General features: G+C 31.9%; 1 protein-coding gene across 1 annotated transcript in view; it reads right to left on the reverse strand.

The window, feature by feature from the left end:
* Positions 1-658: 658 nt before the first annotated feature.
* The window catches only part of LOC145308561 (potassium voltage-gated channel protein Shaw-like), a 44,748-nt gene continuing 21,005 nt past the window's right edge, over positions 659-24,401 (reverse strand). Inside the window, exons 4-11 of the mRNA XM_080150277.1 lie at positions 20,190-20,236; positions 19,113-19,225; positions 18,572-18,657; positions 16,490-16,580; positions 14,279-14,413; positions 13,303-13,940; positions 12,118-12,558; positions 659-2,170 (exon numbers count right to left, since the gene is read on the reverse strand). Of these exons, the coding sequence (XP_080006403.1) occupies positions 12,125-12,558; positions 13,303-13,940; positions 14,279-14,413; positions 16,490-16,580; positions 18,572-18,657; positions 19,113-19,225; positions 20,190-20,236 (1,544 nt within the window). The 3' untranslated portion in view covers positions 659-2,170; positions 12,118-12,124. The remainder of the gene's footprint in view (positions 2,171-12,117; positions 12,559-13,302; positions 13,941-14,278; positions 14,414-16,489; positions 16,581-18,571; positions 18,658-19,112; positions 19,226-20,189; positions 20,237-24,401) is intronic.

A 24,401-nucleotide genomic window follows, 5' to 3' on the forward strand; every position in this document is an offset into this window, starting at 1 on the left:
AGGCTCCACAATATTATACAGTGTGTCTCAAAATATATTTTGTTGAGGCTCCACAATATTATACAGTGTGTCTCAAAATATATTTTGTTGAGGCTCCAGAGTATTATACAGTGTGTCTCAAAATATATTTTGTTGAGGCTTCACAATGTTATACAGTGTACTCAAAATATATTTTGTTGAGGCTTCACAATAATATACAGTGTGTCTCAAAATATATTTTATTGAGTCTCCAGAATATTATACAGTGTGTCTCAAAATATATTTTGTTGAGGCTCCACAATATTATACTGTGTGTCTCAAAATATATTTTGTTGAGGCTACACAAAATTATGCAGTGTGTCTCAAAATATATTTTGTTGAGGCATTACAATGTTATACAGTGTGTCTCAAAATATATTTTGTTGAGGCTCCACAATATTATACAGTGTGTCTCTAAATATATTTTGTTGAGGCTTCACAATATTATACAGTGTGTCTCAAAATATACTTGGTTGAGGCTACATAATATTATACAGTGTGTCTCAAAATATATTTTGTTGAGGCTTCACAATGTTATACAGTGTGTCTCAAAATATATTGTGTTAAGGCTCCACAATTTTATACAGTGTGTCTCAAAATATATTTTGTTAAGGCTCCACAATATTATACAGTGTGTCACAAATTATTTTTTTTGATTAATCACCATATTTTTTTTATCAAATTCTACTCCTGAAACAGTTCTAGAATTTCATCCTTGTTTTTATCCTATATTGACACAACCAATTATAAGATTTTCTGTCTTTGTTTTATTAGGCAATTTTTTTATAAGCAAACTTTACTGTAATAACACTCTGAAAACCACAAAGTAAAAAAATAGGTAATTGACATATTTTGTCACCTAATTTTGCTATGATAAAACTAATTAAACTTCAAATTTTGAGACATCAACCACTTGTAAGCTTCGCTTTAATGAATATTCTCATCCTTATAATTTTTTGCCAAACACAAAACAAACTTTGTTTCCCGTACAGTATCATTCTACATTTCATATTTACAACATTTGGTCATTAATTTTTCATCAAGCCAGATACAAAGAAAGACATTTTTCAATAATTATAAATGCGCGCGTTTTCTCTGGTCGCGCGCTTTCTATTCATATGTATTTTTGCAAATACGCTTGCACAAAATATTTTTCTTTTGTTTATCCGACTAGATCTGTTTATTTTTGTCACAACCGCAGACAGGATTTTTCCCGTATCACTTCGAAACCGATTAATATCCGGTGGATTAGAACCGGTCCTCAGCCCTACTGAAAAATTATGTCTAGCATCGTTTTATATCCAGTTTTCTACGGATATAAAATACACAATCATAAGATTTAAAACCAGATTTTTTTAGCCAGTGCCTACTGCATCTCGGGGCGAAAAAAGAACTGGTTATAATCTTATTGTTCATTTTATATCCGCGGAAAGCTGTTTATAATATGATGCGAGAAATAACTATTAATAATAATAATGCATAATTTTCATAATAATAATTAATCAATCATTAATTGCCATAGTTTATAAATCACATGAAAGGTCAGATTTTCTTTTTCATAATCAAATTAATTCTGAGGTACAATTTTCACTTGTTCTTCACTAACATTTATTTTTTAATCAAAAATAAAGTTTTTCTTCTGCTATTTACATTATACATCTAAATATCTCAGATCTTTGATTATTTAATGTTAGGTTAATATAACCTTTTATAGTTCACAAAACATATCGGTTGATTTTTATTGTTTTTTTTTATACTAAAATATAACTAAGTCCATCGCCCGAAATGTATTTTAACATAAGATTTGTAGAGAATAAAATTATTAAGTTAGCACCCACTTGTTTTATAGGTTTTTCTTTGAGGAGGTTAATAAAATTGATTTGAAGCATGCAATTTTTGTTACAGAGGTTTTCACCCCAACATATGCACGCCACTAATGTGAACATTTATACTTGTTCTATAACTTGATCCTCCTGGTAAAGTTGATCCACGCCCCCGCCGTCGAGATCACACACATCAAGATCCGGATCAATTTCAGGGTCTTGAAGGTCCAGATCCGGCTCCAGGTCGACCGGCAGGATCGGCGGGGGCGGCGGTTGGCCGGGCTTCTTTTTCTTTGTGTTAAGTTTGAACCGGGCGACTGCCCGGCTCCCTGAAAATAAGATGACTGTTAGTTTAGTTTATTTCAACTGGTTTTTTTTTATTTTCATGCATTGCCATCTTTTCTAGAAGATACGGAAAGTGTCATGTGTGGCGTCATAAAAATACTTCTAAAATAAAATAAGTGAGGATAATTGGTAACGGAAACCCCTAAAAAAGAAAAGGATTTAGAAGTATTTCTATGCCGTCACACATGGCACTTTCTGTATCTCCTATCCTAAACACAGTTATTTGGAAATGAAAGTAGCGTTACAAAATTTTAAGCTAGCACTTTTACAAAAGTATTTAATGTAAATCTCCATTTTTTATTCTAATAGTCATTTTAGAAAGTATACATCTTTGTATGTCTAACATATATCCTATTTCCATTTAAAAATAACCGTAATGAGCATTTAGATTTTAAGTATTTTCTTTTCTTTAGATTTAATTTAGTTTCGCTATATCAATCAAGCATTTTTGATCTAATATAAATTAATTTCAATAAGTTGCATGTTATGATAGTTAGTTATCGCATTGTATTTTAGACAGATTTCCGTGGATATCAAAATGAAAAATTATATGATTAAAACCAGTTTTGTTAGACCTTAGGAGCTGAAAGCTTAGACTAACAAAACTTTTTATCTTTATATTAATATTCGTAGAGTCTGGCTATTATACAATACGATACATGATTTTGCTTTGAACCAGTTTTAATCCAGCGGATATTGATCGGTTGCGAAGCTATACTGAAAAAAAAATTTCTTTTATATTAAAGCTAAAGATTATTTTCTATCTGATTTATCTACTTTCTTCATGCAATATTGTAGCAATAATTTATTACCCGCGGGTTTTGGTGGTACGAGTAAGGATATTAAATTTCATAAAAAAATATTTGTCGAAATCAAAAATTTACTACATGTTGGGTCTGTTCATTCGTATCCAAACTTATTTTTATGAATAAAATTAGCATATGATCCTTTTGCTTTGCACTATGAGATATATCTAAAAAGCGTATCAACTCTTTTGTTATTACCTGACTATCTGTTCCTATATTTTTGTTATTAAGACACTCAATAACATAATTGTATATTATATGTTATCGACTATTGTCAATATGTAGTTTTAAAATGTCCTTTTAGATTTAAAAAAAATACGCTTTTATTGAAGTTGAAATTCTAGTTTTATTACGTACATTTTTAGATTATATAAACATGCATTTTTAATTGCCAAGATGCCACTAAAAAATATATTATTTTTCTTTTTAATCTAAAAAAAATATTTAGCGCAAGCTGATTAAAATTACAGCTTTCTTGGGGGAGCATTGTCATTTAATTAGTTGTTGTTCTCTACCTGGATTTAAATAGTTCCTCTATGTTCCTCCAACATAGAAACCACTTGAGATAATACAAAATATAAGTTATTGAAATATTAGAGTAAATTAATATAGGACAAAAGGGATAAATAATTGTATGTCCCATAACCGAGAACCAAATGCCGACTTTCAATTGGGTCTTAAAAATTTTTTAAGATTAACCAATAGCGTCGGGAATATTAACATCACAAAGTCACAGAAAGTAACAAAAGATTTTTATAAGACAGAAAAACTGTAATATTATTGAATTTGAATAGGGTTTTCTAAAGGCTTTAATTATATTTCAAAGAGACTTTTTTTAGAGCTATCAGAGCGGTATATTAATGGGATGAGATAATGACTGATAAATTGATGTACATCCTCATTTGTGATACACAAAATAACTTCTGTAGATTTAAATTAGTGGTTGAAATGTTTAGAACACTCGACCTTTTTAACCAACCAATCTAAATTTACTCTAAAGTCCCCAAATTTGTCAGGCCAATGAATAAGAAAACGTAATACTAAGACTTTTGGGTTTAGTATAATGAACAGCCCATTGTCCCCTCTCTCTCTGAGATTACCAGTGAACATAATTTGTTTAATTATTGTCAGTTCGACTATAACGTAGCATTTAACAGAATATCGCAGAGCAGTTAATTTATTAATTGAGAGATGTAATTTGTACTTCCTTTCCCTAACAATTTTATTAATCTGACTACAGTGGTCCATGGTCGAACAAAATTTAGTTGTAGAGTAGAAGCGCTGGTATTACAATAATAAAGTATGATAGTTTATAACAATATAAGAAAGTATGATATCCACCCATCCAATTTGTTGTCTGGTCCCAGAGGATTTCAACAGGGCCCGACACACCAATTTTCTTATTTGCTCAACAAATTAGTGGGCTAGTAAACGGGACAAGCATTGAAGTTCGTATTTTCAAAGATGTATAGAGACATTCAGCGGTGAAATTAATCATATTTTCCAAAAGAATGTGTCCTAACTTTTGTGAGTTTTTTAAATAGCTAGTCGGTGCTTTTAGTAAGTAGTAGATGTAAAATGATCCAATGAATTTAGATTTGCAACCGGATTTTTTGTAGACCTCTTATTTTGAAGTAATTTAAGTTTTCTTTTAAATTAAGTTCGTTTTAAGGTACTAAAACGAAACAAAAAAAAAGAAAAAAATTGTCATTATGAACAAAAATAGTAATATCTTAAATTTGACACATTACTTTGAAAAAAACTTTTTTGTTGAACCCTGTTGAATCAAAACTTTGAACTATGGGAGCTCGTCACGAATGGGTTAAAATAAAATTTAAAAAGTTAGGACACGTTCTTTTAATAATAAGAAATATTGCTTTTGAGTGTATTTTGATACCTTTTTTAGCTTCCGAAACACAAGAGGAAAAAGAGAGGCGTTGAACGGAATTTGGATTTCAGGGGATGGTTAAAGAAGGTTCACTTACAAGCCTTGAAAAGCCTTTTTGATCCAACACGGCACTCTTAAAACAAACCTAAACTTACAGCACCAAAAGAATCTTAGAAGTAAAGAAACCCTCTTAAAACAGGCATAAATAAAGGTCGATGTGATCAATAAAATTGATTTGTCTATTTACTGGAAATCTAACAAAAACCTAGCTGGGATTTCAATATAAAAAAGGACTACCTAATATCAAAAATAAATCAACACAACTTTTAAAGAATCTGCATACCAATCCGTGGCTGCAATGGGCTACTTTAAATTTGTTGTTTGTTTGATCCTTACACAAGTTATTGCCAGCCAGCAACCTCAGCACATTTCATCACTGGGTTAATAACACAAATTAAAGGAAACTTGAGAAAATTTATTATTTGTCGCTCTTAGCGACTAATTTAAAGACAATAAAGGTGTATCGATATTAAAAACTTTAGAGTAAAAAACTTTCGAGTGGGGAAGGGTTTAATAAGTGTATGTCCCCACCCCGTAAACCTTGCGTCGACTTTCAATTGGGTCTTTGAATATCAGCTAATAGCGACGGAAATATTAACACAGCAAAGTCGCTACAAAAGAGCATAAAGCAATTAGCTAGCAGACGAAAAATGTCCCAACACTGTACCCAGGTAGTTAACTAGATTATATGTCTATAACTATTCTTTAATTACCAGTATACTTGTATAAATATTTTTTGGCTATAAGTTCCTTATATGATCCTGCATTTATGCAGTTTTAAGATAAACTTACTTACAATTTTGTTTCGACTCATCCATTTATATTCTACTTATTCAGTTTTGACACTTTACAAGTGTTAATGTTTGTTAGTCCCGCCGTTTCAGAGGTTCACTATTTTTATGTTGTCATCCTTGTTACGTTTATAAGTAATCTAAAAAATAGAATTCATATGAAATGAAAAGAGACTACATTAGTACATATGTATATTTGTATATGGCGACAGTATGAGTGCTTATTAGTGATCTAAGAGCACTTCAACCAGATATTTTTCCTCTTTTCTAGCCCTTTTGGTGTTCCATAACTTTCACTTATCATCAAATTGTCATGATATAATCGCCAAAAAAGATTGACAAATGTAGTTTCTGCCAATAAGACAATTTTTAACGAAATTTTGCAGTAGTTACTAATAACTCAAAGACTGCAGTAAAAATGGATATATAGAATATACGTGGATATTTTGACAGAGGACAAATTTTCGTCAATTTAGGTTGCTGACATTAATATCACGTATTGGTAAGTTAGTTCATCCAGTAAAGGGGGTGGATGGGGGGAATCGTTATTTTATCAAGCTGCAAGTATCAATTAATTATAGCTCATGATATCTGGTGTAAAATTACATCCATTACAGTAAAATACCAATATTATGTGAGTCTTTTAGTGGAATTTATTGCATCCTAACCCTATATATTAGACATACATATTACAATCTCACATGCTTCTCTTTCTGCCCACGCCATTTCTAAGGAAAATCAGGAAAGTTTTTCATTCAGACCAAACAAGAAAATAAATACTGATTTAATTTAAGTTTTTATGATTGTATTTGTTTCCAATAAAATCAAAAGTTTCTTATGAAGATAATATCAGAAAAATTTGAGTTAAAACTGGACTTCCTTCCAATTATCACATAATGCCCAAGATTTCACCAAAAAGAATCAATACAAGTTTCAAATGGACAAAATATTTTTGATTTGATTGTTGCTTATTTATTGTCTAAATAACTTAATCTCATTTTGTTATATTACCAAATGTCTTAATTTGAAGAAGATATGATGTGTATTATGAAAAGAAACACTTGTGGAACAGTTGAGATCTTATTTAAGTACCTTTCTGGGTTACAAAGATCGGGTATAGTCCCTTTCGTGACAACGCCTCTTAAGGGCCGTTTAGTCTTATTTTCACAGTAGCTGTAGATAGGTTATTTTAGGTTACGTTAGGTTAGGTGATCGCCCCTTAGTGTTAAGCAATTGGCACCGCAGGGTTAGTGCCCCCGCAGAGGCTAGAAATAGGAAAAATCCCTTTCGTAACATCGCACCTTATGGGGCGATTCTTCGTATTTTTCACTGTAGCTTTTCTCCTATTTCTAGCCCCTGCGCGGGGCTCTAACCCTGCGGGGCTAATTATCTAACCCTGTGGGGCAATCACCTAACCCAATATAACCTAACCTAACCTAAAATAATCTATAAAAAGCCATTTTAAAAAAATGACGAATCGCCCTTTATGGGGCGATGCTACGTAATGGACTATTCAAAATAATCTACTGTAAGACGAAACGCCCCTTAAGAGGCGTTGTCACGAAAGGGACTATACCCCAAAGTTCTTCTATATCAATTCTTTCTACTGAACAATTAAAAATAATATTGGTTGTATTTACTAGCGGCTACTTGAAGGGGGGGGGGGGAAGGGGGAGTCGACTTGGTGTCGAATTATCTTAGGAAGTTGGGGGTAACTTCCCCAAAATTAGGTCTAAACCTTCTCTGGTGCTATAAGATAAATACAAATCATGTTACTTTTATATAAGGACTAACATATGTGCCCATAGTTTCTAGAGGATGTGTAATTAAATGAAAAAAGGAGTGGGCTAAAAATAGCCTAAAACCCTACCAAGACTTGAATTTAAAAGTTACACTTACACCAAAAAGTTTTTAAAAGGTTAATATTTTCTTTAGATATAAAGTTTAAACAAAAAATGGTAGTTTGACCTTTAGAGAAATTTTTGCCGTGAAATTTACGATTCTTAATGGAATGTTGTAATTTTAAAGTTTCCCTATGTATAAATTCAAAAAAAAAACATCTCTATTTTAAACAACGCAAGAATATTAGGACATTTCCTAGATTTGACTCAGGAATTTGGCACAGAAAAATGAATCTAAAATAATACTTGGACGCAGATAAAGAAATCTTAAAATAAGCTGAAATTACTAAATAGTTTTTCGAATTAATATTCAGTTGTTGGATTTTTCATTACTCTTAAATGTCCCAGATTTATATAAACAATTAAAATATAATCTTTACAGTCTTCATACAGCTTTCTTTGTACCAAAAACGAGTTTAATATTATTATTGTGATTTTAATTTATTGAACCATATAATGTTTGATTGAAACTAAAACTTATAAAACGTGTTTTGGGAAATAGATTATCAAAAACCTTAATTAACAAGGATGACAACATCCATAAAAGCGAAGCTCTGAAACGGTAGGACAAACGGACATTAACACTTGAATAATGTCAGAACTGAATAATCAGAATGCGAATGTATAAGAGTCAAAGCAAAATTATAAGTAAATTTGTTGAAAAACTGCTTGTTACAGGATAATGATTATGGACATACTTAAATTTTTAGGACTTGATTATAGAGTTGCTTCGCTTATAATAGCTTATAATATTGTACTTTGTTGTCCCAGGAATCAGTATACCAAAAATCAGACCAATCGGATAATTAGGTCACATACAAATTTGTTGTTAAAAATGTAAAAAAAATCAACATGTTTAAAATGGACGTACAGACATTCTGGAAATGATTATAGAGTTGCTACGCTTTCTAACTCGTACCTAACTATTACAGGAATCACTATGCAAAATTTGAAATCGATAGGACAATTCTAACATGCCTAAATTAACGAAAAAGGCTATTTAAAAAAGTAAAAAAATCAACATGTTTGAAATGGACGTACGGACATTTTGGTAATGATTATAGAGTTGCTACGCGTTCTAAATCGTACATAACTACTAAAGGAATCACCATGCAAAATTTGAAATCGATAGGACAATTCTAACATGTCTAAAATAACGAAAAAAGCTATCCGTGACGGACGGACGGACGTACGGACGGACCGACCCTAATTATAGAAAAGCTTTGCTTTTAAAAAGACTAGCAAACAGATCTAAAGTATAGATGTTTATTCAGATAACTACCTCCCTCCCTTTTTCGTCTGCTACCAAATTGTTTTCTGCTACTTAGCTGTTTTGATATAACCGACATTATTGGTTGATTTTCAATGATCCAATTGAGAGTCGGCACAAGGACACTGCGATGGGGAGATACAGTTATTAAATTCCTTCCCCCTCTAGTGTTTTACTGTAATGACAATTGACTAGCCTTATTTCTGCTCAGTTTATTCCTGTATAAAATCAGAAATAGTTATATTGTAGACACAAAATATATAAATATAAATATTTCTGTCAAAATATTCCCGGATTTATTTGGAAAATGTTATATCAGAAACTATACTACTTTTATTCTGCCAATACACGCTTCAATTGTTTTCAAAGATTGGTTTTAATACAAACAAAAATATATTTTAGTCTAAAAAAGTAGTGCTTATAAAGAAAATGACGTCATACAATGCATATGACCAATGATATGCCACTCCAATCACTAAATCACTAATGGCAGGCCAGTATACATTTGACCAGTGGTAGGCTAGTGTGACGTCATTTTTTAGACACTATAAAAGTTTCAATATTTATCAACCAACCAATTGATGAAATATTGTTATTAATTTATTAGCTGCGCTATTTTGGTTACTTTAGATCTTTGTTTAATATGAAATTCCGTTGGCAAGCGTTGTATCAGAAGAGTAATCTATTGGATTATTTAGATTTCTAGTTGGGTATCTATTACATAAATAGGAGTGTGTGTGTGTGTGGGTGTGTGTGTGTGTGTGGGTGTGTGTGTGTGTGTGGGTGTGTATTGCACTAGAGGACCTTGGGATTAGGTCATGTTCAAGTATAGAAACTACTGCATAATCCTATCATATAAACTTTTTTTGTTGTCTGAAACTTAAGATCTCTTACTAAACCGATTAGGTTCCCTATTTTAGGTAAACTACACATAGGTCCTGTAATTGTTTTAGGCTATTTAAATTTTCAGATGATTTTTTATAGCCCCTTCTCTGTCCCTTCGAATACAGAGCCCCTAGATGATGGGGGCGTAACCGCTAGTATACAAATATCATAAGGAAAAAGGATAAGAGGATGAATACTCACCCCTTTTTCATGGTAAAATACTACTTCCCCATCCCTAAATTTAGACGCAGACGAAAATCAAAAACCGCCCAGGGCTTTTTGTAAGTCAATCATAAATAATAATGTGAATAAAAAGAAAAGCGATATTTAGCAAACAGCCGTGGGCGGTCAGAATCAGCTGAATGTTCATTATGAAAAAAATTTCCCCCTTTTTAGAAATAGAAGGATTCATCTTTCATGAACAAATTTTTTTAAATAAAAATAAAATTCTATGTAATTTTTAATTAAAACATTAAAACGAAAATATCTAATCTAATATTCTTGCCCTAAATATGGAAATAGTAAAAATTAAAAAAATATTTTTTAAAATAATTTTTAATCCTCCCATTTGAAAAGTAGTGGAATAGCAATAAATTTTAGCGCGGCAACAGCGCTAAGTAGGCCTCTAGGCCCACTGCCTATTTTCGTCTTCTAGTTGCTTCGATTCCTCTCTTTTATTTTTTTCTCTATGACAAATATAAAGATAATAATCAATAATCCTCCCAAAAAATTTTGTATTTTGCCGTACAGTTTATGAGATATTGTATTAAATACAAAAGTCTTCTTCGAATTATGCATTCTTTATGCACTTGGTTAAAAATCTGACCGAATATTAAGGTACATCATTGTATACTGTATATGTATTATAATACTTTTATGTAATTTAATATATGTTGTACTTTTATATCATATAATTTTTACAGTATACTATACTGTATTTTGTATGTATGTCTGTTCACAATTTTAAAGATAAAACAGCAACATATAACTTTTTCTTTCATGTAAATTTACATTATTAGGTTGTGTCCAAAGCAAATTATTTTGTTTTTACACTGATGCAAATATAAATTTTTTCATCCTATTTTAAATTTAGTTTCATTTCAAATTTGAATACATTTTTAGCAATATTAAAAAAAATACTTTTCATAAATTGTTTGTAAAAAAGAATTTGTTTTAAGATTATTGTGAGTTATGTTTTTATTCGTTGTTCAATGGAGGGGAAAAATATGATCAAATTTTCCAGCTTCAATACCAAGACTTTAACAGTTTACAAATAAAACAAGGATAATAACATCTATACCTGTACAAGAAAAATAAATGAGCAAAATATTTATGCTTTAAAATGTACTAGCGACTACGCCCCTAGAGGCCTCTAGGTTATAGGTAGTGGAAGTCCACCCTTCACTTTCAATTTTATTTTTCAAAGGAAAAAAGGTTTTTTTTTAAGAGGGGAGGGGGAGATATAATTATTTTCTATTGGCAATTTCTCTTAGGAGCATTAGGATACCCTCTCTCAAAATAGTGATAAACCATCCTTGAACCTATATGAAGCTGCATAGGAAAGGAGAACCCTAACAGTTCGGCGATTAGCGAGATCTTTCGTTACAGACAAAAAAAGGATAAAATTAACTGTCCCTGATTAACATTATTATGTACAGAGCTGGATCTTTAAATCATTTCAATGGTGCGCCAAATCAGGGTGCGTCGAATTTCAGCCAATCACAGTGCGGCATTTAACAGTTTAAAAACGAATAATCTTTGCATTCATATAAAGAAAAAAGAAAAATAATCTACACATCTTTTTATAACAATTTTAAAAATAGAAGAATCGGAAATCTATAAAAGATGAAATAACTTTTTCTGTAAAAGATAACAAAGCAAATTCATTTTCACCCACATTTATAATATATATAAAATAAACAGGTGGTTTAGTCCGTAGCCTCAAGAAGCTACCAGTTAGATATTGGAGTTACAAACAATAATATCGTTGTTTTCCCTTTATATGCCTACTGAGCACTTAAAATCACCCATCTCAGTTTTAAATAGATTCCTATGCATAATCTCAGGTAGAGGGGGGGGGGAAGCATAACCATGATGAGCCTCTATCTGTGGTGCTTTAACCCGGCAGCGCTACCCTGTGCCCTAATCTAAACTAACCTTGTATAAAGAAACAACCAAAATCCTTCTTATTTTCAATTATTTCAAACTAATGGTCCGGTCGAATGATTTCTGTACTCCACCTGTATCTGTGAGTGAAACCGCGTCTACTGTAAAATACTCAAGTTATTTAGAAGAATAGCCTAATAAAACAAAAATTTAGAAATACTCACTTAAAAATCAGGTGGACACCCCATGCGTGGACACATTTGGTGTGGTTTGAACAAATGTGGGCCGACTGTAGCCCTCCTCATTAACACTACTTGACCGCACTCCCCCAAATATGCTCGCCTTTGAGCCCCGCTTTCCGCCGCCGCCAGCAACAGTAACTCCAGCACACAATGTTGTGGCGGGAGCGCCGGCTCTGCTCGACAAACCTGGCACTCCCGGCCCGCAAGCAGACCCGTCCAGCAGCATCGTTTTAGAGTCCATTAAATGTTTTGGTGGATTTCCCATGGCGGCGGCTGCAGCGGCTGGACAGCTGCCAACCGTCTGTTGTTGTAATAGCTGTTGTTGGGCCATGCCGTTGTGGCTCTCCATAATCATCTGTTGTTTGTGGTTGTTGTTGTGATTGTTGTGGGTGAACTTTACTGCGTTCAGACGTCGTTGAAAGCCTAAAATATTATCAAATTATGCAATTATGTTTAGAAGAATACATACTTTATAGTTAGACCTATCTAGTAGGTTCAAATAACTGACATTTATTTTCTGTGGAGGTGGGACACCTGCTTCTTCATTCCCCCCTTCCTCTCTCTTGAAAACAAACTTAAAATCTAATGATATTTTTTAAACAAAAATAAATGTGGGAGATTTGCCAATTGCATCTTGCGGCGAAGCCTCTAGTAGTAAAAGCTTTTTTATGTTTGTTTTGTCCTTAAATTTCTGATTTAAATAAAATTTACCTTTAAGATTCATTTTATTGAATTTCAAAAGATTAAGTTAAGCATGATAAAAACAACGTGTAATTACATTCAAAACAAAAATTTATCTAACTTAACACAATCAAATGCAAACAAAAGTTTGAAATGAAAACAAAAAGTTTTAATTCTGTAAAAAGATTCCTTTGCAAAGTTTTTGTAAAAAGTTTCAGTAATGATTGTTTTAATGCATAGTTATGTAAAAAAAAGTGTTTTAAAGTAAAAGAATACAATGTAAATACTTGGTAAGACATTGTTTAACTCATTTTGCATTTCAGATTTCGTTTGATTATTAGTTAAATACAAAAATATGAGTTTGGAATTGTATTTAGAATTAAAATATGACGAAAATAGAAAATATTTTGATATTTAGTTACAGAAAAGGAGTCATGTTCAAACATGTGGGTTATACTATTACTGAGATATTATTAAACTGTATACCTGAGTGGTCCACAGGTTCCTGCCTCCGCTGGTTGTGCTGGAACCTCGGCTGTCTGCGGGGCTGCTGGACAGCCACCACACGACGTCTCTTCTTCGGCAGCTTCATCCTGGCTTGCGTGTGGCTGTAGAACATGGAGAAGTTGGACACAATGACGGGCACGGGCAGCGCAATCACTAAAACTCCAGCTAATGAACACAAACTGCCGACCAGCAGACCTGCCCAGGTTTTGGGCACCATGTCGCCGTACCCAACAGTTGTCATTGTGACTACAGCCCACCACAGCCCCTCCGGAATGCTTTTGAAATCGTTGCCAGGATTTATGTCCAGCCGTTCCGCGTAGTAGACCAAACTGGCAAATATTACCATGCCAAGTATCAGGAAAAACACGAGCAACGTCAACTCTTTTGAACTAGCTTTGAATGTATGAATCAGGATCTTGAGGCCGGGCGAGTGACGGGTCAGCTTAAACAGCCGCAGGATACGGATGATGGAGAAAAACTCGAGAATGTCGGCGTTCTCGATGTCGCTGAAGTGGTACTGCAACAGCATGTCTGAGTGGAAGCTGAGGGTGGCCACAAAGTCGATCCAGTTGAGTGGGGACTCCAGGAACTGACGCACTGTCGGCGTCACAATAAACCTAAAACAAAGACAATGTTTTTAGGCTATTTTTCTGCTCATTTCTATCCTGTTAAATAAAGAGCCCCTGGAGGCTAAGGGCCCATCTGCTGGTTATAAAATGAAATGTTAATATCTGATAATTATCGTATGAAGAATGACAGGTGTCATACATTAAATTAAAAGACAGTTTCAATAAAAATCAAACATTTGGAGTTAATTTGCCTAAAAAAACATAAAATTTAAAATTTGTACAATAATTTTTATCACACCTAAATTTTCAAGCTTATATTATTGTGATTATGAGCATATCCTAATAATAATAAGATAAAGGTTTAAACATAATAAGACTATTCTAACCTGATGATGAGCTCGAAGGTGAACCAGATATTGCAGACAAGCTCAACATAGAAGAAAGCTTCGTGTGGGTATGTCTGGGCCTTGTCTAGGGTCCAGTACGTGAAGTTGCTACGGAAATCTTTTACTGTTATGTTTCTGTACACATTTGCATTATTATCATTTAGCATTTTTTTGTTTTCAATGGAAATTACCACTCATTATAAGTTCAGTCACCCGGCTAAAATTGATCAACCTGCAGCTTAAAAACTAAACAGTTGCCGCCAGGTAATCTACAATTAACAGCTGAAAGCCGCTTTTATCTTTTGCAGCCAAAAAAATATCTATTAGTCACACTTTTAATAAAATCTGGCGCTAAAAATGGATGGCTTACGGTGCCACAATGTTTTAATATTTTCAGTACTTTTTTATAAATAAAATGTACAGTTTTAAGTATGGTATAGTGATTTTTTAATGAGCTTATCTTTGCCGTAATCCAACTATAATTTTGTGTTCTTTGCTTTACATTACATAGTTGTTAGGTTGCAAATATTAACCTTTTCTTAAAGATAACATGTTAAAGAGTGTGCAAAAATAATTGCACCCTATTTAAAAATTAATATTGTGCGGCTTGTGTAAACAGAAGAAAAAATACATATTTTGTTAGCACCTTTTATGTTTTGGAATAGTTATTTATCACATCGTATATAGACAGCTTTCCGCGGATATTAAAATGAAAACTTATAAGATTAAAACAAGTTTAGTAAGCCATGAGAGGCCGAAGGCTCGGGCTAACAAGATAGAAAATTATCTATAATACAATGCTATACATGATTTTTCAGTATGAGAAATACTTTTATCATCCCAACTGGCACAAGGTATCATATTAGCTTAAAAGTAAAGGTAAACAATGCATTATTAGAAGCGCAGCTGCTCTATAATAAGTTCATCATTTGTCCGTCTAAATGTTTCTTTGTTACGTACCAGTTGCTTATGTTCTATACTCAAGTGGCAATACTTAGAAGTTGTGCCTATTCCAGAGAGAGGGGACAATGGGGTTTGTCTTATCCCTTTAGATCAATGGTTTATTCTCTATTAAACAATATTACTAAACTATTATTGATGCGCTAGTTATGCAAAAAGTTGTTCTTGTTATCATATATTATCTACTAATGGGAAAGGTATTAGGTATCATAGCAGTTTACTAATCAATTACGTCATAACCTTTACAAGGATGACGTCATATACATATATTTACTAATTAGGTAGATATTATAATTAGGGTTGGGCCAGGTACATATTTGGTCGGATACTAGATACTGGATATCCGGCTGATACGTCCTTCAATCCGTTATTTTAATGAAGTGTTACTTACTTAATGCTATATAATACCAAGAAATTAAGAAAGAATACATGTGACTGTTTGATAACAGATATTTTTGTTTCATATAAAAAAAAATATGTTGCCAGATATCCGGCCAGATAGTTTCTATGTTGAAAATGACCGAATATCCGGCCAAACTTTAATTATAAACGTTTACCAACCAGTTGCATCATACATTTACAAGGACGACAAGCAAGCAGTAAAACATTTTTTAATTCTCAGGGAAACATTCATTATAAATTCAAAAGTAGCGAATATAATAAAATTTCCTAAATAAAAGTAAATTTTCTACCTTAGAATTATGGATAGTAATACTGACAAATAATATGAGTTATAGAGTAGACGTTTATTGGTCAGAGGAAACTTTCTAAGAGTGTAAACTTCATTATTTATCTATGTCAAAAACAACATTAATTAATAAACCAACCTTTCCGTAACACCATGGGAGAAATCTGAGGTGAGTTTTTTAAAAACTTTTTTGGCTCACTGCCCCACTAAAACAGTGAGACAAAATTATCCTCTATAAATATTTAGTGAGGCCCACTAATTTTAGTAAGGCAAAGAATTTTTAATGAGGCAAAAGTTTTTTAAGAATCCACCTCTAATTTTCACGACTGAATTCTTTATTTTTTGATAAGATTAATGAGCTTCCAGAGTTGAATTTAATTGGTCTGCCTGATAGTCATTTTTAAAAAATGTAAATATAACATTAGTAAAAGATTTTGTGATTTTTCATTCTTAATTTATGAGCATTGGATGTACTTCCATCTATAATTTATGTGCCTCTGTACTTATGGATATTGTCATCTTTGTATTACCTTTGGAGCGAGGCAATTCTAGAATTATAAAACTTTTCTGATAATAATTTCCTAATGACAGGTACTCTGTAGTTTGGATGCGTCTTCAAACAAAACGATAAGATCGATACAACGATGAAAAATACTGAAATAAAAAAAAAGATTAGTATAAAGAAGCTGAAAAAAGGCCAAGATACATGTAAATGAGTTGAATACTCGTACTCGTAAATAGGCATTCAATTACTGCATATACCGACTATAAATTATTTCTTTGGCTTTTAACCAAAAAGAAATAAAAAATATGGTAAAGGAGCAATTACTTTGTACGAGTGAGGCTTTAACGTCAAGTCCAACAACTCTAGATAACAAAGGGGAGTCAAATCATTGACAACCAACTCTTTGATTGTACGACCTTTAGCTGGAAGTCCTAGCTCTGTAAGATAATGAGTCTCGCCGGTTTTAGGCCAAGGCGTTCCCCCTACTCTATTAATTATTTAAATCTGCAGTAGGAACATTTTTTAACGTCTTCGGTAATGACGCGGTGTTAAGCCGAGTTTGAACCTATTACATCCCCTACGACGAGCGGATGCGTTATTTGTTGAGTTCGGTCGCTTGTGTGGAAAAGGAAAAATGGAGTATTTTTTTTCAAATAAAAAAAAACTATTATTTTATCTTCCATTAAACTATCACTATATCTCCTATATTACCTAACGCAGAAAAAGGATAAAGTTTATTAAGATGAATTACCTAACAACTACCCAATAAGAATCTAAATTAACTAAAACCAGTAATTTAATTAATTTAGCTTGTGCATTGACAGATAAATGAGTAAAGGGAAGGGTTAGTTTTTCAGAATTTCAATTAATCAGAATATGAAATTAAACTGAGCTTGGCAAGAGCAAAAACAGTTTATATCTAAGAAAAGTTTAAAGAAAATTGATTTTAAACTAGGATTCATAAAAGTCTTTGAGAATTATAATTCTAAAAGGTATCAGGCAATGGCCTATAAATTGATGTACATTCCCAACGATGATACACAAAAATACCCTTTCTATAGATAAAAATTAATGGTTAATACTTTTCGACACTCAACTAATAAACCAACCAATCAAAATTCAATTAAAGTTCCCAAAGTTGTTGATCCAAAGAATAAGAAAACATCATTATAAAACTTTGGGGACTATTTTATTAAAAAGTCTTATGTCCCCTCCCTCCCTGATGACAATGTATGTTTAAAATAACAAGGATGACAACATCCATAAAAGCGAAGCACTGAAACAGTAGGACAAACGGACATTAACACTTGTATAGTGTTAGAACTTAATTATCATAATATAAATGTATAAGAGTCAAAGCAAAATTGCAAGTAAATTTGTTGAAAAACTGCTTGATACAGGATAATTTTTATGGACATACTTACATTTTTAGGACTTGATTATAGAGTTGCTTCGCATATTACATTATATTTTGTTTTCCCAGGAATCAATATACCAAAAATCAGATCAATCCGATGATTAGATCACATAAAAATTTGTTGTTAAAAAAGTAAAAAAATCAACATGTTTAAAATGGACATACGGACATTCTTGTAATGATTATAGAGTTGCTACGCTTTCTAAATGGTACCTAACTACTAAAGGAATCGCCATGCAAAATTTGAAATCGATAGGACAATTCTAACGGAAAAAGTTATCCCTTACGGACGTACGGACGGACCGACCCTAATTATAGAAAAGCTTCGCTTTTAAAAAGAAAAGATTCATACAAAATTAAAGTTAAGAATGCAAAAACTAAAACTAATTGAACTTACTTAGAAAATAACACGTAGACATTTTATGTAAGTAAACAAAAAATCGTTTGGCAACACATTATTTTTATGCTAACATCAAGGAAAGGAGACTGTAAAATATATATAGTACCCAAAGTTTAGTAGCCACGTTCGTTCATTTGTTGGCTTAAAAATATTGGGGACTTTCTTTAATCTAGTACAAATTGAAGTTTACTAACTTTACTTCCAATATTTTTGATTTACAAAAGAGATAATTTTGTCTCTCATAATTGGGAGTGTACATCAATTATCCATTGTCTTATCCCTAGAGATCCCTGATCCATGGTTGAATATTGAGAAATATTAACCTGAAGTCAGAGATACAATTTTGGCCCAGTGGGAAGAGTGAGGTTCGTCGAAAAGGGACCAAATTTTCGGCTTTGTTTTCTGCCATCTAAAATATAAAAAAATTTCAGGCAACTTAGGAATGTAAATATCTGTACATAAAACAATATGTAATGTTAAAAAATAATATTTAAATACTTGTGAGTTGGTATTAAAATAGTGGTATAGATATTTGATAAAAAATTATGCTAATGGTGAGACACTTTTCTACATTTTAGAATGTTTATTTTTACGTCTGCCTCTCAAAAAACTATCAAATGATTTTAGTGGATAGTCTTATCCTCAGCTGAACTTTGCTCGTCTGTATGTGGAAAATTGTTTTCTCGGCTAATATGTCAGATAAGGGTGTGGACTTTCTTTGGAAGACTCCCATAACAAATGCTCATCTTATCTAACCCTCACATTTTCCCACCTTTGCTAAATGTGGTTCTTAGGGTTAATAAATTTACTCCATAGGCCTCTGGAATGCGAATCTACTTATCACTACATAAACCTTTTTCATACCTTGACATTTCACCATTGTGGTAACTCTCCTCAAAGCCAAACTTTTTAGCTATCTCCTCTTCTGTTGGTTTGTCTGTCTCGATGTCTAGTTTATCCAAGATAGCAAGAGTTGCCTAGATAGAAAATAATATTGACTATCTTCTTTTCTGTTGGTTTGTCTGTCTCGATGTCTAGTTTATCCAAGATAGCAAGTGTTGCCTAGATAGAAAATAATATTAGCTATGTCCTCTTCAGTTGGTTTGTCTGTCTCGATGTCTAGTTTATCCAAGATAGCAAGTGTTGCCTAGATAGAAAATAATATTGACTATCTTCTTTTCTGTTGGTTTGTCTGTCTCGATGTCTAGTTTATCCAAGATAGCAAGAGTTGCCTAGATAGAAAATAATATTAGTAATGTCATCTTCAGCTGGCTTGTCTGTCTCAATGTCTAGTTTATCCAGGATAACAAGTGTTGCCTGGATAGAAAATGATATTATCTATCTACTCTTCTAGGTAAGCTTTCTGCCTCGATGTATAGTTTCTCCAAGATAGATAATATTTCTGTTTTTATAAAACTGGTTACAACCTCCTTACTGTATGAGGGGTTAAATAGTAATAACACTTTCATAAAATAAATTCTACTGCTCCACAACTATAAACATTAGTTTCATTTAGGAGTACAGATATAGGTCAGTTACAGAGAATTTTTTTTATAAATAATAAAAGTACATTTCAATTGATATAATTTTAACATAAATAGTAAAAACCTAGGGAAGAATAGTTTGCCATCAATTATCTTTCCCTGTGTGTTCATGGTATAATAAAAGCAAGCTCCCATCCGCAAATTTATTTTATTGGTTGTAGACCATTCAGCTCAATCGGAGAAAAAAACTATCTTTTTCATTAATAGCATGAAATCTCAACCAGATAAATAATGTTTATTTATATATAAGATTGAAACACGTTTTTAACCCATACCTTCGGCTTCTTAGGTCTAAAAAAACTTGTTTTAATTTTATAATTATACTTTTTATACCCGCGAAAAGTTGTTTATAATATGATGCGCTAATAACTATAACTAATAAAATAGTTTTACTTACTTGAGTGTCTCGATGTGTAGTGTAAGTCATCCAACAGCAGGGCTCCACCTAACCCACGAAATTGTCAATATAAATAGGTCCGGTTCGTTTCGTTTCGATTTCAAATTTTGCATGATGATTATATTACAGTTAGGTACGATTTAGAATGTCCGTATTTCCATTCAAACCATATTGATTTTTAACATCAATTTTTCATATGAATAGTGTCATCTTAAGTTTAATTCTTAGGTTTGTTGTCAAGTATTTTTAATACAGAAACTCTTCCATAAGACATAAGAAGATTTAAAAACTTAGATTTTTCAGATATGTGTATAATATTGTTTTCTTCATACATATTTCCACCTTAATTAGATATTCTCTATCTCCACTGTATAATTGTATAATAACAGTCGTGTGTTTTTTCATTAAACTCGATTAAAAACCATTAAAAACACGATTATTTTACAATTTTACGTTTGTATTCCTTAAACAATTTTGTATTTTTGTATCACCATAAATTGTCACCTATTTCCGTCGCAATTATTGGATGCAAATATACTTGTCTTTGCAAAATTCAGGGATCTAAGGGGATAAGACAATGGACGATAAATGGAAGTACATTCCAATGATGATACACAAAATAATCCCTTCTGTAGATTAAAATTAGTTATTAAAATGCTTGGACACACAACTTAATGAACCGACCAATTGAAATTTAATAAAAGTCCCAAAAGGTTTTAAGCCAACGAATAAGAAAACGTTATTAATAACTTGGGGCACCAGTGTAATAAACAGCCAGGTATCCCCTCCTTCCCTGGGGATAATACTTATTTCTTAGAATTTTTGCATTCTTTTCTAAAATTAAATTAAACAAGTTGTTGATGTTAAAAAAAAGAAAATGAAAAAGTAAAAGTTTTGAAGATTTAATTAGTTTTAACAAAAACTATATCTTAGTTTCTTCATTGCATATTCTCAGGGGTCTACAATTTTTTTAATGAAATGAAGCTATACTATAGTTAGGATTTGTACTTGCGTCTTTTCAGAATATATAGTTTGGATGAAGAACTGGAAAGAGTCAAGTGTAACGTTATAAAAATAATTCTAAATCCGTCTCTTTTTAGGGGTTTCCTTTCCCACTTCTTCTCCCATACTTCCTTTTTAGATGTATTTTTATGACGTCACACATGACACTTTCCAGCGCTTCAGCTTGGATCTTCATTTTAGAATGTTAGAATAATCCTATTGAGTTTAAACCTTGCATCAGGAATCCGATATGATATGGGATAATCTCAAAATCCACAAGTAAATTAAACAAATTTCGATTTTAAACTAAATATTCATCAATTACATATAAACTTCTTTTTTTGAAATGTTGATTCCTTAGATAATAAGGCACAGTATATAATGAAACAATTTATAAAAGATTTTGATCAAACTTCTATTAATTACCGATAAATTGATGTACATTCCCAATGATGATACACAAAATGATCCTTTCGGTAGATTATAAGTAGTGGTTTAACCGTTTGGACACTCACCTTAATGAACCAACCAATCAAAATTCACTAAAGTCCCCAATGTTATTAAGCTAATAATTAAGATACGTTATTATAAAACTTTGGGGACTAGTGTAATAACAGCCCATTTTCTCCTATCTCTGCTTTTATCCAAACCTCTATTGCTGCAATAATTATGGATTCATTCAATATTTTTTAACTTCAAAACACAAAAATATTTCAAAAGTAAAAAGGAATGGATTAGAGCGGACACTTTATACTTTTGAAACTGAGTGTTTGACTTTGTTCAACTTCACTTTTGTTAGAAAAAGAATGAATTGTTAACCCCAGAGAATTAGCTATTGTGAAATAAAATAAGGTTTAGGATGTCTAAACATGCTTTAAACAAGGAGTTATGTTTACAGAAGTTCTGCTATTGCAAAATATATAACTATACATTTAGTAAAAATCAAGTACAACTTGACCTAAGAGGGCATTTGACCGGAAGCTTGCACCAAATTTTACGGAATAATGCGAAAACATCCTTAAATTCAATAGGATGTTTAAATAGTAAAAATATCCTTTTGGGGTGCAATTAATTCCGCATTGAAGCTCTTTTTAGTGCCTATGGAAAATGGCTTCATACAATGCAAATGACCAATGATGGCCATTACATAGTCTAAAACACATCAGTATAAACTTATATATACATCTTTATTGATTAATATTCAACTTTTAAACATTATTTGATGGTTTACCCTGATGATTAAAATTAAAGAGAGAGAGAGAGGGGGGGGGGGAAAAACAAAGGGCTGTTTATTAAACTAGTCCCCAAAATTTTATAATAATGTTTTTTTTACTCGTTGCCTTAACAACTTTGGGGACTTTTATTGAATTTTGATTGGCTGGTTTAAAAAGTTAAGTGTCCAAACATTTCAACTAATTATTGTATTTTACAGAAAGGGTAATTCAGTGCATAGTCATTGGGGATGTACATCAATTTATAGCCAATTATCTTATCCCTTTAGATTCATGGGTTATACAAAACACTAAGCGGATGTAATAATTAGTGGAAGTGTAAACACACCTTTTCTAGTTTCCAGGAAAACTAATCTCTAAATTGGTTCCATGTTATCATGTGTATCCGCAATTAAATGAGAAAATAGAAAAATACTACATACATAGTATATATTGGCATTTATGGGGATGGATATTCGGCGATTTTATTTAATGAAATTTCGAAGATTTTTTTATTTTTTGGGGGGGGGGGCAAAATCAACTCAAAATTGTAATTTGGAAGGACAACCTTTTCACTTTTTTAACCCCCTTTAGAAATACAACCCCTATAGCCAAAATCAGAGTAAAACACTAAAGGGAGAAAGGGTTAAATAACTGTATCTCCCAATCGCAACCGCCTTGTGCAACCTCTCTATTGAGTCATTGAAAAACAACCAATAGTGTCGCTTATATTAACACAGCTAAGTAGCAGAAAATAATTTGGAAGCATATGGAAAGGTCTTTATATAATGTAGGTAAAAAGATATTTTATTCATGTTTTACTTGTTATTTCGGGGGCTATACGTCCTTTTTAAATGGAGATTTGGATATTTATATGACTTAAATTACACTATTTGATCTAATAAAAATTTCATAATGTCGATCACTGTTTCTGCTTGTGTAATGGTTGATTTCATATAAACCTATTTTTAACTATTTTCTACTAAACAGTTGGGGTTTTATGCTCTCTAGTTTAATAGTAATTCTAATTATAAAATTCTATAAAAAGTTTTCTAAACGAGTAAAATATATTTGTGGTATTTTATCTGTCATATTGATTCTGTCTAAAGTAGATCGTCATTAAAAAACTACTCATAAAAAGATTTTTTGTGCAAATTGTTCATTCTTTTAGATTCTTTCAAATATCTAAATTTTTTGACCATTTTAAATATTTTATAAATATTGGTATGCTCTACTAAATATAATTTAAAGCCATACAGGGTAAAAAGAGAAAATATCATAAAAAAAAGTCTGCCATGTAAATGAGTAAACTACTAAACATAGTAGTAGTTAAGTTATGTAAGACTCTAAGTTTACCCTCAATTTTTGTGCCAAGTTTTAAAGTAATTAGAACAAGACTACACTGTACAATTAATATGGAAATTTTTAATAATAATATGCTGGTTGTTTTCAGCCAGTGAGCTAAAGAGATAAGACAATGGCCGATAAACTGATGTACTTCTCCAAAAATGATAGACAAAATAACCCATCAGTAGATTACAATTTGTGGTTGAAACGTTTTGGCACTTAACATAATGAACCAACCAATCTCAATTCAATGTAAGTCCCCAAATTATTAAGCAAACAGAAAAATAAGTATTTTTAAAACTTTGGGGACTTCTGATGTCCCCTTCTTCCCTGGTTTTCAGCAGAGCAGATACTGTTTTAAGTTTTCATATTTCATTGCTATCTACTTTAAAAGGATTGTTATAACAAATATTGCTGGATATTTCTTTTTTATTTCATTTGCTACAAAATTTGTCTGTATTAAACTTCTATTAAAATTACACTGTATTATCTCATTCTAACTCAAATACTTACTTGAAGACACACTTAAAGCACACATATACACAGCTAAAGCAGACGCATATACAAAACCATAAGACAAATATACCCATACTATAAATGTACAAGAGAGAACCACACGATTAGGTCTTGTTCGAGTACAAATTCCAGTGAT

This window comes from Acartia tonsa, chromosome 2 (genome assembly GCF_053477335.1).
Source record: "Acartia tonsa isolate MP-2025a chromosome 2, ASM5347733v1, whole genome shotgun sequence".
Classification (NCBI taxonomy): Eukaryota; Metazoa; Arthropoda; class Copepoda; order Calanoida; family Acartiidae; genus Acartia; species Acartia tonsa.